The 12,543-nt window shown below is 40.2% G+C and overlaps 2 protein-coding genes across 3 annotated transcripts; one reads left to right on the plus strand and one right to left on the minus strand.

The window, feature by feature from the left end:
- The first annotated feature begins 34 nt into the window (after positions 1–34).
- On the plus strand, positions 35–6,929 carry cdc42l (cell division cycle 42, like). Of its 2 annotated transcripts, none has more exons than XM_058053725.1 (6): positions 35–184; positions 2,989–3,093; positions 4,103–4,175; positions 4,283–4,392; positions 4,613–4,810; positions 5,607–6,929. In XM_058053725.1, the coding sequence occupies exons 2-6, from the start codon at positions 2,989–2,991 to the stop codon at positions 5,694–5,696; spliced, it is 576 nt and encodes a 191-aa protein (XP_057909708.1). In that variant the 5' UTR covers positions 35–184; the 3' UTR covers positions 5,697–6,929. The 2 variants fall into 2 exon arrangements, with proteins under 2 accessions (XP_057909708.1, XP_057909709.1); XM_058053726.1 differs by lacking the exon at positions 35–184 and adding an exon at positions 1,676–2,177.
- Positions 6,930–7,216: 287 nt separating this feature from the next.
- wnt4b (wingless-type MMTV integration site family, member 4b) lies at positions 7,217–12,543 on the minus strand. Its single transcript, XM_058053728.1, is given in 8 exon segments — positions 7,217–7,941; positions 8,009–8,171; positions 8,836–8,977; positions 8,979–9,189; positions 9,401–9,698; positions 10,873–11,026; positions 11,353–11,648; positions 12,386–12,543. Coding segments are annotated over 7 exon segments (1,227 nt in total). The 5' UTR covers positions 11,442–11,648; positions 12,386–12,543; the 3' UTR covers positions 7,217–7,771.

Consider the following 12,543-nt stretch of genomic DNA (forward strand, 5'->3'; position numbering starts at 1 on the left):
CATTAGGCATAACCTTACTTCCTGTATTTTATTGTTTTACCTGCTAGTTTTTCCGGTTCCTGTGCGTGGCGCTGTTTCCTATATACTGACGAGAATGCGGCACGTCTGCCCTGCGCATGCGCACAAAGTCATTCGACCCTCAAACCCGGATGTAACCAACGCCTAACCTGTCGGAAGAAAAACGGTGAGTAGAGTTTTAAAAAGCGGTTTTAAATGTAACTGTTTTGGTATTCTAGCAACTGGTTAGAACTGGGATATCACGTTTACAATTCCCAGTTTATAACGAGGGGAAAAGTTAGTTTATTTGGCCATGAAACCTCAGGAACCACGACTTACCACCACCAAGCTCAGCTCAGCGTAGAGTAGCGTAATGTAGTGTATTGTAATGCTGGCTGGGCTAGCATCAATCTGGTTAATGCTCTTTTGTCAATTGTCATATATTGTCTCTTAATCAATATTTATATCTATGGCAAATTGTTGTATGTATACTTCAAAATGTGATTGAAGTGAAGCACTGTATATCGTTCACGCTTTGAAGTACCTGATAAAATGTTTATATAAGCGAAAGTCCGTGATATATTTGTTGCAGTATTAGGGGCCGACATGTTTCTTTTTGAGGGACATCTTTGGCGTGTGGCCTGTGCGGAAGTGATTTTCAGTCGTCAATGTTTTTTTTTTGCTTGTACATGTATTAACAAGTCTGCCTCAGTCAGGGCAAAATCCTCTTACGACAGTAAAACACTGCCAAATATGAAGGCAATTTCACAGGAATCCTTATCAGATTAAAAGAAAAAGCAAAAAAAAAAATACAATGTTCACTTTTGAATTATAAATATGACTGATGGATTTATTGTTCAGGTTTTATTTGTGGTGTGTAACTATTCAGTCTTTTGACAGACAACTTGCCACTCTTTTGTTATAAAAGAGTTAAAATATTATTATTGTACACCCCAACTATGTATTAAGATTATATATTGTAATATACCACAGCATTTTTATTTTCAAGAGAGAATATTTGGTGCAGTCTTAGATTGAGCAGGTTGTTGCAGATGGTAAGTGTGTTTAGTGACATCTCAAATGCGAAACTAGTATTTGCACACCTTATTTACTTGGTTTATCAAAGCAAAACGTAGTCAAATATATTATCTTAAATGCTCTAATTAGCTAAAGTAGCTGCACTGGAACAATGTAATCTAATGCACAAGTTCTCACTTTTGGATGAGTGTGGTGGAAGTTACATGACAGATCATAAAACGTTTACGCTTGTGCAATTCATTGTGTCTGAAAAGAAGTAGGAAGAAGCGGATCTTCTTTGATCCAACCCTGACTCTATGTCTCAAGTTATAATTCAGTTTAAACTAGGGGAATGTTCTGATCAGGGTTTTATGTTGCCGGTACCAAACCCGATGTCCGCCTCTGCTGGGCCCCTCCAGCTGCATCCGCTGCCCTCTTAACCGCAGATGCAGGCTTCTGTGCCTGGAAAGGAGTTGCTGGCACATGTCTGTCAGTTCGGCTCCACTGTTGTTTTAAACGCGCTGCAAACGCTCACTTGTCACGGTCCATGTGAGCTGTGCATGCTCATTGGACAGCCGAACTGGGGAAATGCTGAGACCGAGCTGCACCAACCACGGAGTCAGAAGTGGTTGCAGAGTGCACGCGTGTCGCATGTCATCCGGAGTCTGTCATCCGTCTTGGCCAATCGATCAAAGCACCCCTAGTTTAAACTTTTCGTGGATACCTTATTGCTTGCCTATTCCTTGATCGAAACATCTCTTTATTCGGTGTAAAAAGAATAAAAGGAAGCAATGTTTATACAAGTGGCAGATGAAAATCTGAATATACACTGACGTGAAGGTACAAGCTGAGACTCATCAAAATAAATACCTGAAGGCTCCAGGGACCAACGGATAAACAAATGAAGACTTAGCAACAGTAAAGGAACAGCAATTGCATCCTCTCACTCATTAGTAAATCCCTCATTGCTGTCATCCTCAACTACTATTCATTGTGGAACTACTCCTCTTCGTCATTCTTTATCATTTTCCTCCTCTGCTCCCTCTCTGTCTTCGGCCATCCCAATCTGTCTTGCCTCAGCTAACAGTTGTCGCCCTGATACGCCCTGCCAGTAAATGGGACGGGCGTCAGTTTGAGACTAGGTTTGTATTTGAGAATTTACGGTAAGCATTCTGTAATAGTGAAAGAAAAGAATTTGTAGATGACATACTCAATAATGAGAAGAATGAATACAGGAAAATAAAAACATTTTACAATGAGTAAGTAATTCTAGAATCTGTTTTCTATTATCTTGTTAAATGATAAATAACAATTGAGGATAAGTCATATCAGAAGCTGTTGTTTTCAATAATAGTGGCACACAGGGACACCACATTATAATAATTGCTGATAATAATTTCCTCTGCTAGGTAACAAAAAACGTACTTGCAAGTTATATTTTTGTGATGGTGCTAGTGGTAAAAAGCTAGAGAACCACTGCACAATATGATGTGTGTTGTGTAAAAAAGAAAAAAGCTGTCAAAACAACATGCAACAGGACAGGAAATCTTAACAAATCTCCCTTCCTGTTTTGTGCTTACTTTGACACTCATTATGCATGGTTTTATTTTCAATAATTCTTATGTTTTCAAGTAAATTATCTGACCATGGAACTGGTCACATGGTGCAGAGTTAGCGCTCCTTTGTTACGGAATGCTTAAAATGCCATTTAAATTAGTGTATGGTGGCCATTGTTAAGATGTGTGTGCACAGCAAAACACCTACAATGGATTAAAAAATGAGTAATACACACGAGCAATAGACTAAAAACTGCTATACTCAAATTGAATATACAATTATCACTTCGCCCATGACCCTATTGAGGTTAAGTGGTATAGAAAATAGATGGATTTATTACATCATCTAAACTTCAAAGGTTTATTTTATCTTTGTCTGCACTTAATGATGTTTCTTATTTTTGCTTTGCCTCTGCAGATGCAGACTATAAAATGTGTAGTTGTAGGGGACGGTGCTGTGGGAAAGACCTGCTTGCTCATCTCCTACACAACCAACAAGTTCCCCTCAGAATACGTGCCTACGGTAAGAGTCTTGATTTGATATGTATCATTACCGTCATTTCTGGTGTGTGCATACGCACCAGTGTTTAAGAAGCCTATGCTAAATTTAGAAAGAAAAACAGATTTGCGCATACGTGTACAAGCTGCACATGTCCACTTCATAAAAATACATTGTCATGCGCACAAGTCCGTGAGGACCAGGCGGTTTATTAAACAGGAGTCAATCATGAACTCACAATGAGCTTGTGAACCCATCGGAAATCGCAGGAGGTCATTACTCAATACAACAAAGGCTGAAATCATCACACAGCACATTAACACTCAAAGGTAGCAAAGAAATATACAGTAATATCCCACAACTTATTTTTTCCCAGCAGAAGAGTTGCCATAGCATGGATTAGGGCTGCACGATTCTGGAAAAAATGTAAATCATGATTTTCTTGCTTGGAATTCTGATAACAATGATGTATGTTTGTGTTTTTCTTACTACAAATGAAAAGAAAGACTGAAAATAATTCAAGTCACAAACATGGCACCTTTATGCATGTAAAAAAGTCAATGTCTGTCGTCAATGGGTAAAACCAGGGCATCAGAGCCAACTCACCCTTTGTCGGTGAGGCTGGCTGGGGGTGGGGAGTGTGAAGTATCATCCGTCATGCCAGAGACGGTGCACTGTGAGCCGTTCATTCAGCTCCTTAAGTAAATCATGAAACATTTTGTCATTTAGAAATGAGATTGCTTGTTCGTGTGAATCGAGATCGGAGTGCCCTAGCGTGCATGTAGCTCATTGTCCCTCAGCTGATGTCTCCTAGCCTCTGCGGCATCCACGTATTGCACTTCCATTTACCCTACCTTCCATTCAGCTGTTGAAAGGAGGTGGTCGATCAATCTCTTCATTGAAACTATCTATACGAAAACTGATAATTACCATTTTTTTAACCCCCTACCCCCATGCATACATACAAAAATGTCTGTCCATATAACATCTCCGTGATTGCATAATTAACTGATCAAATGTTGTTTTTTGAAAGGTTTTTGACAATTATGCAGTGACAGTGATGATCGGGGGTGAGCCCTACACACTAGGCCTTTTTGACACCGCAGGTAAGAGGAATTTTAGTTTGTTTACGAAGTCTCGTTTGTTTCCATCACTAAAAGAACTTAAAAGAAAACCTTATTCCCCCCCCCCCCCCCCTCCCCGATGCCCTCAGGTCAGGAGGACTATGACAGGCTGCGTCCTCTCAGCTATCCACAGACAGACGTGTTCCTTGTATGCTTCTCTGTCGTCTCCCCTTCTTCATTTGAGAACGTCAAAGAGAAGGTCAGTGTTGAATCAGGTGGACTGTTTTGTGAGTTAAAACCATAACAATGCCCTTTAAAAAATTGCATAATTGTTTAACTGATTGCTGGCAATATGACATCATCAACACGTACAAACCTGCTCATGTTGTTTTAATAAATATATTTAGTATAAATTATTGTGCTGCAGACCAATGACATTACTCATGAATTCTATTCTTGTTTTTTTCCACCCTCTTCAGTGGGTTCCTGAGATTTCTCATCACTGCCCACGCACGCCCTTCCTGTTGGTGGGCACTCAGGTGGACCTTCGGGAGGACAGCAACACCATCGAGAAGCTGGCCAAGAATAAACAGCGACCCCTGTACCCCGACAGCGCAGAGAAGCTGGCCCGTGAGCTCAGGGCAGTCAAATACGTGGAGTGCTCCGCTCTCACGCAGGTATGATGCTTATTTTTAGATCGACAGTATAATGTACCTCAGGATAGCTAGACGACTTTGTTGGCTCACATACATTGGAGGAGTTGAATCAGTTGAATATAAAAGGATCAAGAAATGAGCTGAATCACAAAACATGTTTGTTGTTGTGTTTTGGATTAAAACTTAGCAACATGCCTTGTCTTCAACGGGACCATTTAGCATGTCTGAAAGTATATTTATGTATTTATATTATTTACGGTAGGGCTGCATGGCAGATGAGTGGTTAGCACACAGGCCTTACAGCGAGGAGACCCAAGTTCAATTCCACCCTGGGCCATCTCTGTGTGTAGTTTGCATGTTCTCCCCGCGTCCGGGTACTGCGGTTTCCTCCCACATTCCAAAAACATGCTAGGTTAATTGGCGACTCCAAATTGTCCATAGGTATGAATGTGAGTGTGAATGGTTGTTTGTCTATATGTGCCCTGTGATTGGCTGGCGACCAGTCCTCTCGTCCCAGGCAGCTGGGATAGGCTCCAGAACCCCCGCGACCCTCGTGAGGATAAGCAGTAGAAAATGAATGAATGAATGAATGAATGAATTATTTACGGTATATTCCTTATATTTAATTATTTGGCGACACAGAGTGTGAAACACAAACAAATCAAATATGTAGCAACTTTTGTAGCCTTGGTCTCTGTACGTCTGTATTGTACAACAAGTTATGTTTTTGTGCTGCCCCCCAAGACAAAAGCATTCTGACTTTTGAAACAACATTCGTGACAATATGTGACGCCTGCTTCCTTTTCTTGTGGACCAGCGAGGACTTAAGAACGTATTCGACGAGGCCATCCTGGCTGCACTGGAGCCCCCGGAGACCAAAATCAAGAAGAGGTGTGTTCTTCTATAGATGACGACAGCAGCAGTTGGAAACCAAACGGTATAAGAAATGTGTTGGGGGGGCAAAATTGAAATATCAAGTGAGTTCAGTAGCCAATTAAGACAAGGGGAAGGTTGGAAGAGATGTAAGAACGTGGTTATGGCGATTGTGCCTTCAAAAAAAAAAAAAAAAAGAGTTGAAAGAAAGCCAATGGAGAAAAAAGGTCAGTGTGCAGTAAACTCGGGTAGCATCACCCATCTCCTCATCACCAAAAGCTTTTAGAAAGTGCAGTGTTCTCCACAAATATTCCAATGGGGCAGGACCCCCTCCCTGCCTCACTTAATCACCCCCTGCCTCCCTTTTAAAGAGTTTTTTTTTATTATTATATAATTGCTTTTTTGCCTCCTGGGCTTGATGTCATGTGACCTGCTGGGGCTTTTCCTCACAGTAATGGAGTACAAATAAAAATACTTTACACCTTTTCTTTTATAGTGAACTTTGGTTAGTACCTCTAAAGGGGCAACTTAATGATATGTGGTACTCTGCTTTATTTCTGACTGATTGATGGAAGTACGCTCCAAAAAAGATAGCAGTCTGCTCCTTTCTTCCAACAGTCAGTCATTAGTGGGGAGGCCATTTTCAGCTTTTTCCCTTCTTTGGGTGACTTAAAAATTTGTATTTTATTCTTCCTTTTGTGTATATTGTATTGATTGTGACTTTATTTTGGGACCTTTTTTTAGGTGTAATTTTTTTTAACTTGAGGTTTTATTTGTTTCATCACTAGACTACCAACGGGGTGATTGATAAAAAATAAAAAAATAAAACAAAGAAAGGAAAATTTAAGCTGTAATATTTTGCATAGATCTCAATTCTGAGTGATTGAGATGTTAACCTTTGCTAGATAATTTGTGGGAGTTTGTAATCGCATAATATTTGTAATAAAAATGGTTTCATTGACTTGAACACAAGCACCTTGTTTTGACCACATTAATACCATATAATATCACTGGCGGTGTATTGGTATACACTGGGAGGGTGGTGGTGGTGGATAAAAATACCTCATAATGTTTTTTTTTTCTTGTAAATTAAACATTTGTACTTCAGGTATTACTTAACAGCTTATTAAGGTAAACTTGTTCTCCATTGTTAGGGCATTTTCTTGTTTCCCACGGTCCTCTTTGGGATAAAATGTGTCTCCTTAACAGTTTAGCAATTTTGACATCGTGGGGGAAGTACTTTGCAATAAAAACACACTTTTTCTTATTGCACTCTCCGAATGAGTTCAAATTCAAAGACAATAACTTGCGCTCATATTCTAGTGAAAACTACTTTTATTAGATAACAAACTGCTAAAAGCACTGCTGATACATAGCAAAAAAAAAAAAAAAAAAAGCACAAAACACAAGACAGACACGCATGTCAGTAGGAGCTATTCTGTGTTTTAACATGTCTGCTGGAGGCTGAAGTGTCACAAAGACTTCCGGTATGCAATAAATAAACAGCAATATAGAAGACGGTGAACACAGTGGATGCACCTACCATGCAGAAAATAAAATAAAAAATATATTGTGCTGGAAAGTTTCCACTTGTTAGTTCCTCTTATGTTCCGCTTTGAGAGCATTGTCATTTTCAGGATGACAGCTGTATGAGTGATGTCTGTTATGCATACGCATATTTGGTCAGTTTCAGGATTATGATTGGTAGTGGTAATGGTTTTAGTTTAGTTCGAACATGCTTAACAAAGTTGCATTGAAGTACATCATGTTTACATTCACATAATTCAACACGTCCGAAAAGTAGCAGGAAGAGTCCGATCTTATTTATACAGTCCCTTCTCTGTGTCTCGGGTTACTGATTATTTGTAAAGTATGGACCTTTTTAGTGTTTCATTTTTATGTTAAAAATTCTGATCAGCCTCACTGCTCCGTTGTAAAAAAATGATTAAGTAAGCTCATGAAGAGATAAACGTGTCATCGATGGTACAATAGTCTTATCCTCATCGTGTCGTTGAGGAGTGTCTGTCTGGTGTTTGTTGGGGTTCTCAGTCTAAGGTGTTAGCTTTGTTTTAATAAAGGGTAAAGGCAGTTGCAAGGCAGAGGGGGGATTTAAACTCTGCAGGTGTGAATAGTGACCGTGTTCTTGCATTGCTGGCAGCGCACTGAGCAGCACCAGGAGAACTTGCACGAACACCTCTGCACAACCTCGGCTCTGCCGGCTCTGTAACCCGGTCCACAGCAGACCAGCTCGCAGCCATCTGGGGCTAGCCGCGATGTTCCTGAAGGAGGATTGTAGAACATGTCAGGAATTTGTTTTGGTCATCTTCTGGATTCGGTTCCTCTTACCATTGCATCTTCTGCCCGCCGTACCGGGGATACCGTTGTCAGGATCCAGGTGACAGAAGTCTGGGGATGGTGCAAGGTACACCAGGTCTCTGGCAGCAGGGGGTTTGACCTGGGGGTCACGGGGGAGCAGGGCGGTCCTGGATCCGATACGAGTCAAGCGTACCTACCATACGAATCAAAAGGATTTGGGGAAGCTTCTTGGGTTTGATGACAACTTCTAATCAAATTAATCAATTTTTTAATTTGTATTAATCACTATTTGCAACTGAAATATGCCCTTACACTAAATGTAATAAACAAAAGGATTATATATACAGTAAACCTCGGATATATCGGATTCAATTGTTCCCACTGGTTTTGTCCGATATAAGCGAAATCCGTTATATGCGTATACCGGAAAATGTCCGTTTTACGCATATATCGGATTTATATCCGGTATATGCGTAAATCAGATTTTATCCGTTATAAAAAGGCACTTCCTTGACTATGTTTCCAATGTACCTGGACTGGGCAATGAAAAGAGACGTAAGGTAATGAGAATTTAACTTTATTGGACTCTGAGCATAACAAATTGTTAATTAAGCTAGGCCCTGTTACGCCCGTCAGGCCTACGTTATTTCCAATAGTGAGGTTAAGATCTCATTCACTGCTGCCCTGTGATTGGCTGGCGACCAGTCCAGGGTGTACCCCGCCTCTCGCCCAAAGGCAGCTGGGATAGGCTCCAGCACCCCCGCGACCCTCGTGAGGAAAAGCGGTAGAAAATGAATAGTTACCACAATTGACCGACTATTTTTGACAGTTTAAAACAGGAAGTTGATTTTCAGTACCTCTGTGGCTCCATCGAAGCGCTCCTTGAGTACGATGCCGACACGCCGGAATGGCGGCATGACTTTCCAGCAGGTCCTCAACTCGCAGGAACCGGAGACACCATGACACTTGCACTCCACCTGCATGTTGTGAAGGATTGCCTAAAGATGGAAGGACAAAACATGAAAATAATCACTTGAATCTCCACAGTGGGGAGAACGAGACACTAACTTTTCGACCAGCCTCATTGTTGTGGAGATTCATCAGCGGTCGTCCCGCAGAAAGGCCCTTAGCTCGTTCCAGTTCATCCACAAATGTTTGGGAGAAGGCGACACCGTAGGACAGGTTGTCACTACAGCCGGACCACTGGAAACCTGCACGGTGGATGGCAAAATGACGTGTATCATCCCGGAAATAGTACTTAATAGTACATTTGCTGTACTGTGCATTTAAATTCATGCATATTTAATATACAATTTACAGTAGCTGCAGGACTAAGTTTGAGTGACAGCATGTCAATGCCTGCTATGCAAGTCACTGCTTTACCGCAAGCCGCATTTTCATGTAATAGAATCCAGGCCTCACCCTCGGGGCTGACCCCCCTGACCTTCCTGTCACAGCCACACCTCTCCAGCTCCCCACGCGTGCACGCTCGAGTCACGGCTACTGCCACGGCTGCCGAGGACAAAGCATGCACGAAGGCTGCCTCGCGAGTGCCTGTTAAAAAGCAAAAATATTAAACACTGACTCTCCTTTTTTTATTTTTTTTTAAAAATATTTTCTCCTTTATGAGCTGACCTTGGTACATGACTCTGCCGAATACATTGATCCCTCTGGGGGTGGTGGAACAGTTCCAGCGGCGATTCCGGAACTGGTGTTGACACTAACATGGACACCATGACAATTGTGATAGTCTGATGGTCATTTAAATATACTGGCCACTTAATTAGATACACTTGCACCATCTAATTATATCTAATACAAGAACTGTATCAAAAATTCTGCATTAGCATACATGATAGCCAATTTTATGAATACACGTAATGTACAGCTACTGTACATCATACTTTGTGTTTGTTTGCAATAAGTGAATGTCTTATCTACTCTTGTTTACAGTATAAGTCAATATTATGATTATGTATTTGTAGTAGAGCTGCCAATAGATTAAAATATTTGATCATGATTAATCACATTTTTTTTGCCCATAATTAACTCTCAATTAATCGCATTTAATCGCAGGTTTTTATCTATAATAAGTAGGGGAAAACAACGATAATTACATCAAATTTTATGTAAAAGGATATACATTTCGTAACCAGAGGCATTATTTAAAACAATACAGTCAGCAAGCATATTTTTGTATTACTATTTTCTGTATTTTTAGCATATTAGCTCTTAAACCAGCCCACAAACATTAAGCAAATACAATACGAGAGCGAGTGAGACCTCTCACCATGACAACATTTGTTTTTTTAATTACAGTGTCAGCTCAAAATAAGATTAGTTTATTTATGATACTGGTTTTAAATTCTAAATGGTTGTGAGTAAAAAAAAAGCCTATTTAGGAACATAAAGAGAGGATTATTATAAAGGATTTGCCACAATGCATCTTTCTTTTATGAAATACATGAAACATTTAATCAAAATTGCAAACTCGATAATTTCTTTTTTAAAACACATTAAAATACATACACATTAATCATTATATTACAGTAAATATTTTATTACAATACTGTAACTATTACTACTACTTAGAAATCCCACAGTTTTTGAATGTTTAATGTGAGCTGCGATTTGTCCTACTTCTTTGACGGTCATGAAAGCACCGCTGCACCGTTGTCTAACTCATTTTTAGTTAGTTTGCCATTTAATTTGGATTTGAGCTGACAGAAGTTTAGAAAACTGCTTTTGTTCATGCCAACTCCATCCACAATGAGAAGCATACTGTTAAAATAAACATTTCTTCATGTCTTCCATTGATTTTTGGTGTAACTAATGAAGTAGCTGAAAGTATCCACATTTCTAGTTATTTTAACCAATATTAACTGGTGTCATACCTCCTCTATGACCATCTCGGCAGCCTTGCGTACAGACTCCATAACCTCCCCCCGTGCCCTGCACACCCCCACCTGCCCTGGGGTCAGCCCCCTCAGCCGTGCACACGGGGCAGCACCGGACACGGGCCTGGAGCGAGGCAGCCTCGCCAGGGAGCTAAGAAGAGAAGAGGGGATTGGTTCCTAGTTTAGTGACGCACAGCGGGAGTTTAAGGGGACATAATTAAGGGACTCGGGGGGGAGCACATCAATAAAGAACGACGAGGTAACAAGTTGTCAGACTTTTAGAGGGGGGACGGAAACAAGGGGACAAACAGGCAAAGAAGACGAAGAAGGAAGAAAAGGGAAAGGTCACCAGCGGGGAGACAAAGAAAAAAGAGGGGAGCCACTGAAAGGCATTTGGGAGACATGTCACCATCTTTTAAATGTTATAGCATGACAAACAAACTCCCCGTCCCCCCACCCGTCCCCTTCTACACTTACAGCCAGTTGGTTGCCATGGTGGGGTGGGTTGCCCATAGCAACAGGAGGAGGAGTGGTGCTGTGAGATTGACAGTGGAGACAGTTGGCATCGGACTGTCCGTCCGTCTTTCCGTCTCCGTGTGTCAGGCTGGGTCTTCGGACAGCACACTGCCCGTCTCTTCAGTTGAGATGCTCAGTCTTGGTCCGCTGTTCAAACTCTCTGGATACGTCCCTGCTACTGGTGCTACTGGTGATGATGTTGGTCTGACGGTGTGATGGTGTTCCGGTGCCAGAACCTGGGGTTGTTCCCCTCATATCTGTTTGCAAGTTGACAGGAACATTAGAACATTGGATCTAATCTGATTAGAGACAAAAGACGAAAAAAATGCACTTTTTCAGAAGTCGTTTTTGTTTATTAACATTGTTGAAGAGCAGGATTATGCAAAATGGTGATGAGCTGATGGTCTTGGACCATCTTATTTAATAATCTATAATAATCTATAATCTAATATAATCTATAATATAATCTAATATAATCTATAATCTATCTATAATAAGATATATAGAGAGAGTATGTTAAATATACCCTAGGTTTTTTTTTAGTTTAATTGAAAACAAACTTTAGACCAGCAACTCTAAAAAAAAACACTATATATAATTTCAAGTTTATTATGAAGTAGTTTATAAAGCTAATTAAATATTATTTTACATCTGAAAAATATATATAATTATTTTTATATATATTTATTTTTGTTGTATTTTTTAAAATAAATATATTATGATAGCAGCTATTTAAAATAAGTTTTGCCAACCTGAGGGCTGGTTCCCAAAATGGGTCACTTTTCAATTTTTTTTTTTTTTTTTGGGGGGGGGGTCACCGACTGTCATGAGTCAATTGAGGTTATTTGTTTTATTTGAAATTGAGACCCAATTTCTATGTTGTAGTAAAATATTTTCTATATATTTCAATGTTGTGGCAATACAAACACAGTACTTATTATGTATTTGTGTTTCTAATTTGAGCACGAAAACCTAATTTTGAGTAATCGCTTACCAGTTCATAGTCCTGTGGTATCCAGCGTAATATTTGCAGATGAAACTGAAATCCAAGTTCTAATCCAGTTAGGTTCCACTGTTATGTTGTCTGCAAAGCATGCTTGTCCCACAAACTGCATGCAGCCACACTAAAACGAACAAAAACAAAGTCCACGT

The sequence above is a fragment of the Doryrhamphus excisus genome, chromosome 17 (genome assembly GCF_030265055.1).
Source record: "Doryrhamphus excisus isolate RoL2022-K1 chromosome 17, RoL_Dexc_1.0, whole genome shotgun sequence".
In the NCBI taxonomy this organism is placed as follows: domain Eukaryota; kingdom Metazoa; phylum Chordata; class Actinopteri; order Syngnathiformes; family Syngnathidae; genus Doryrhamphus; species Doryrhamphus excisus.

Bases quoted from the DNA above. Each gene is read 5' to 3' on its own strand.
- cdc42l (XM_058053725.1), top strand. From the start codon at position 2,989: ATGCAGACTATAAAATGTGTAGTTGTAGGGGACGGTGCTGTGGGAAAG. The intron at 3,094-4,102 runs GTAAGAGTCTTG...GTTTTTTGAAAG, and splicing joins CCTCAGAATACGTGCCTACG to GTTTTTGACAATTATGCAGT. The intron at 4,176-4,282 runs GTAAGAGGAATT...CGATGCCCTCAG, and splicing joins AGGCCTTTTTGACACCGCAG to GTCAGGAGGACTATGACAGG.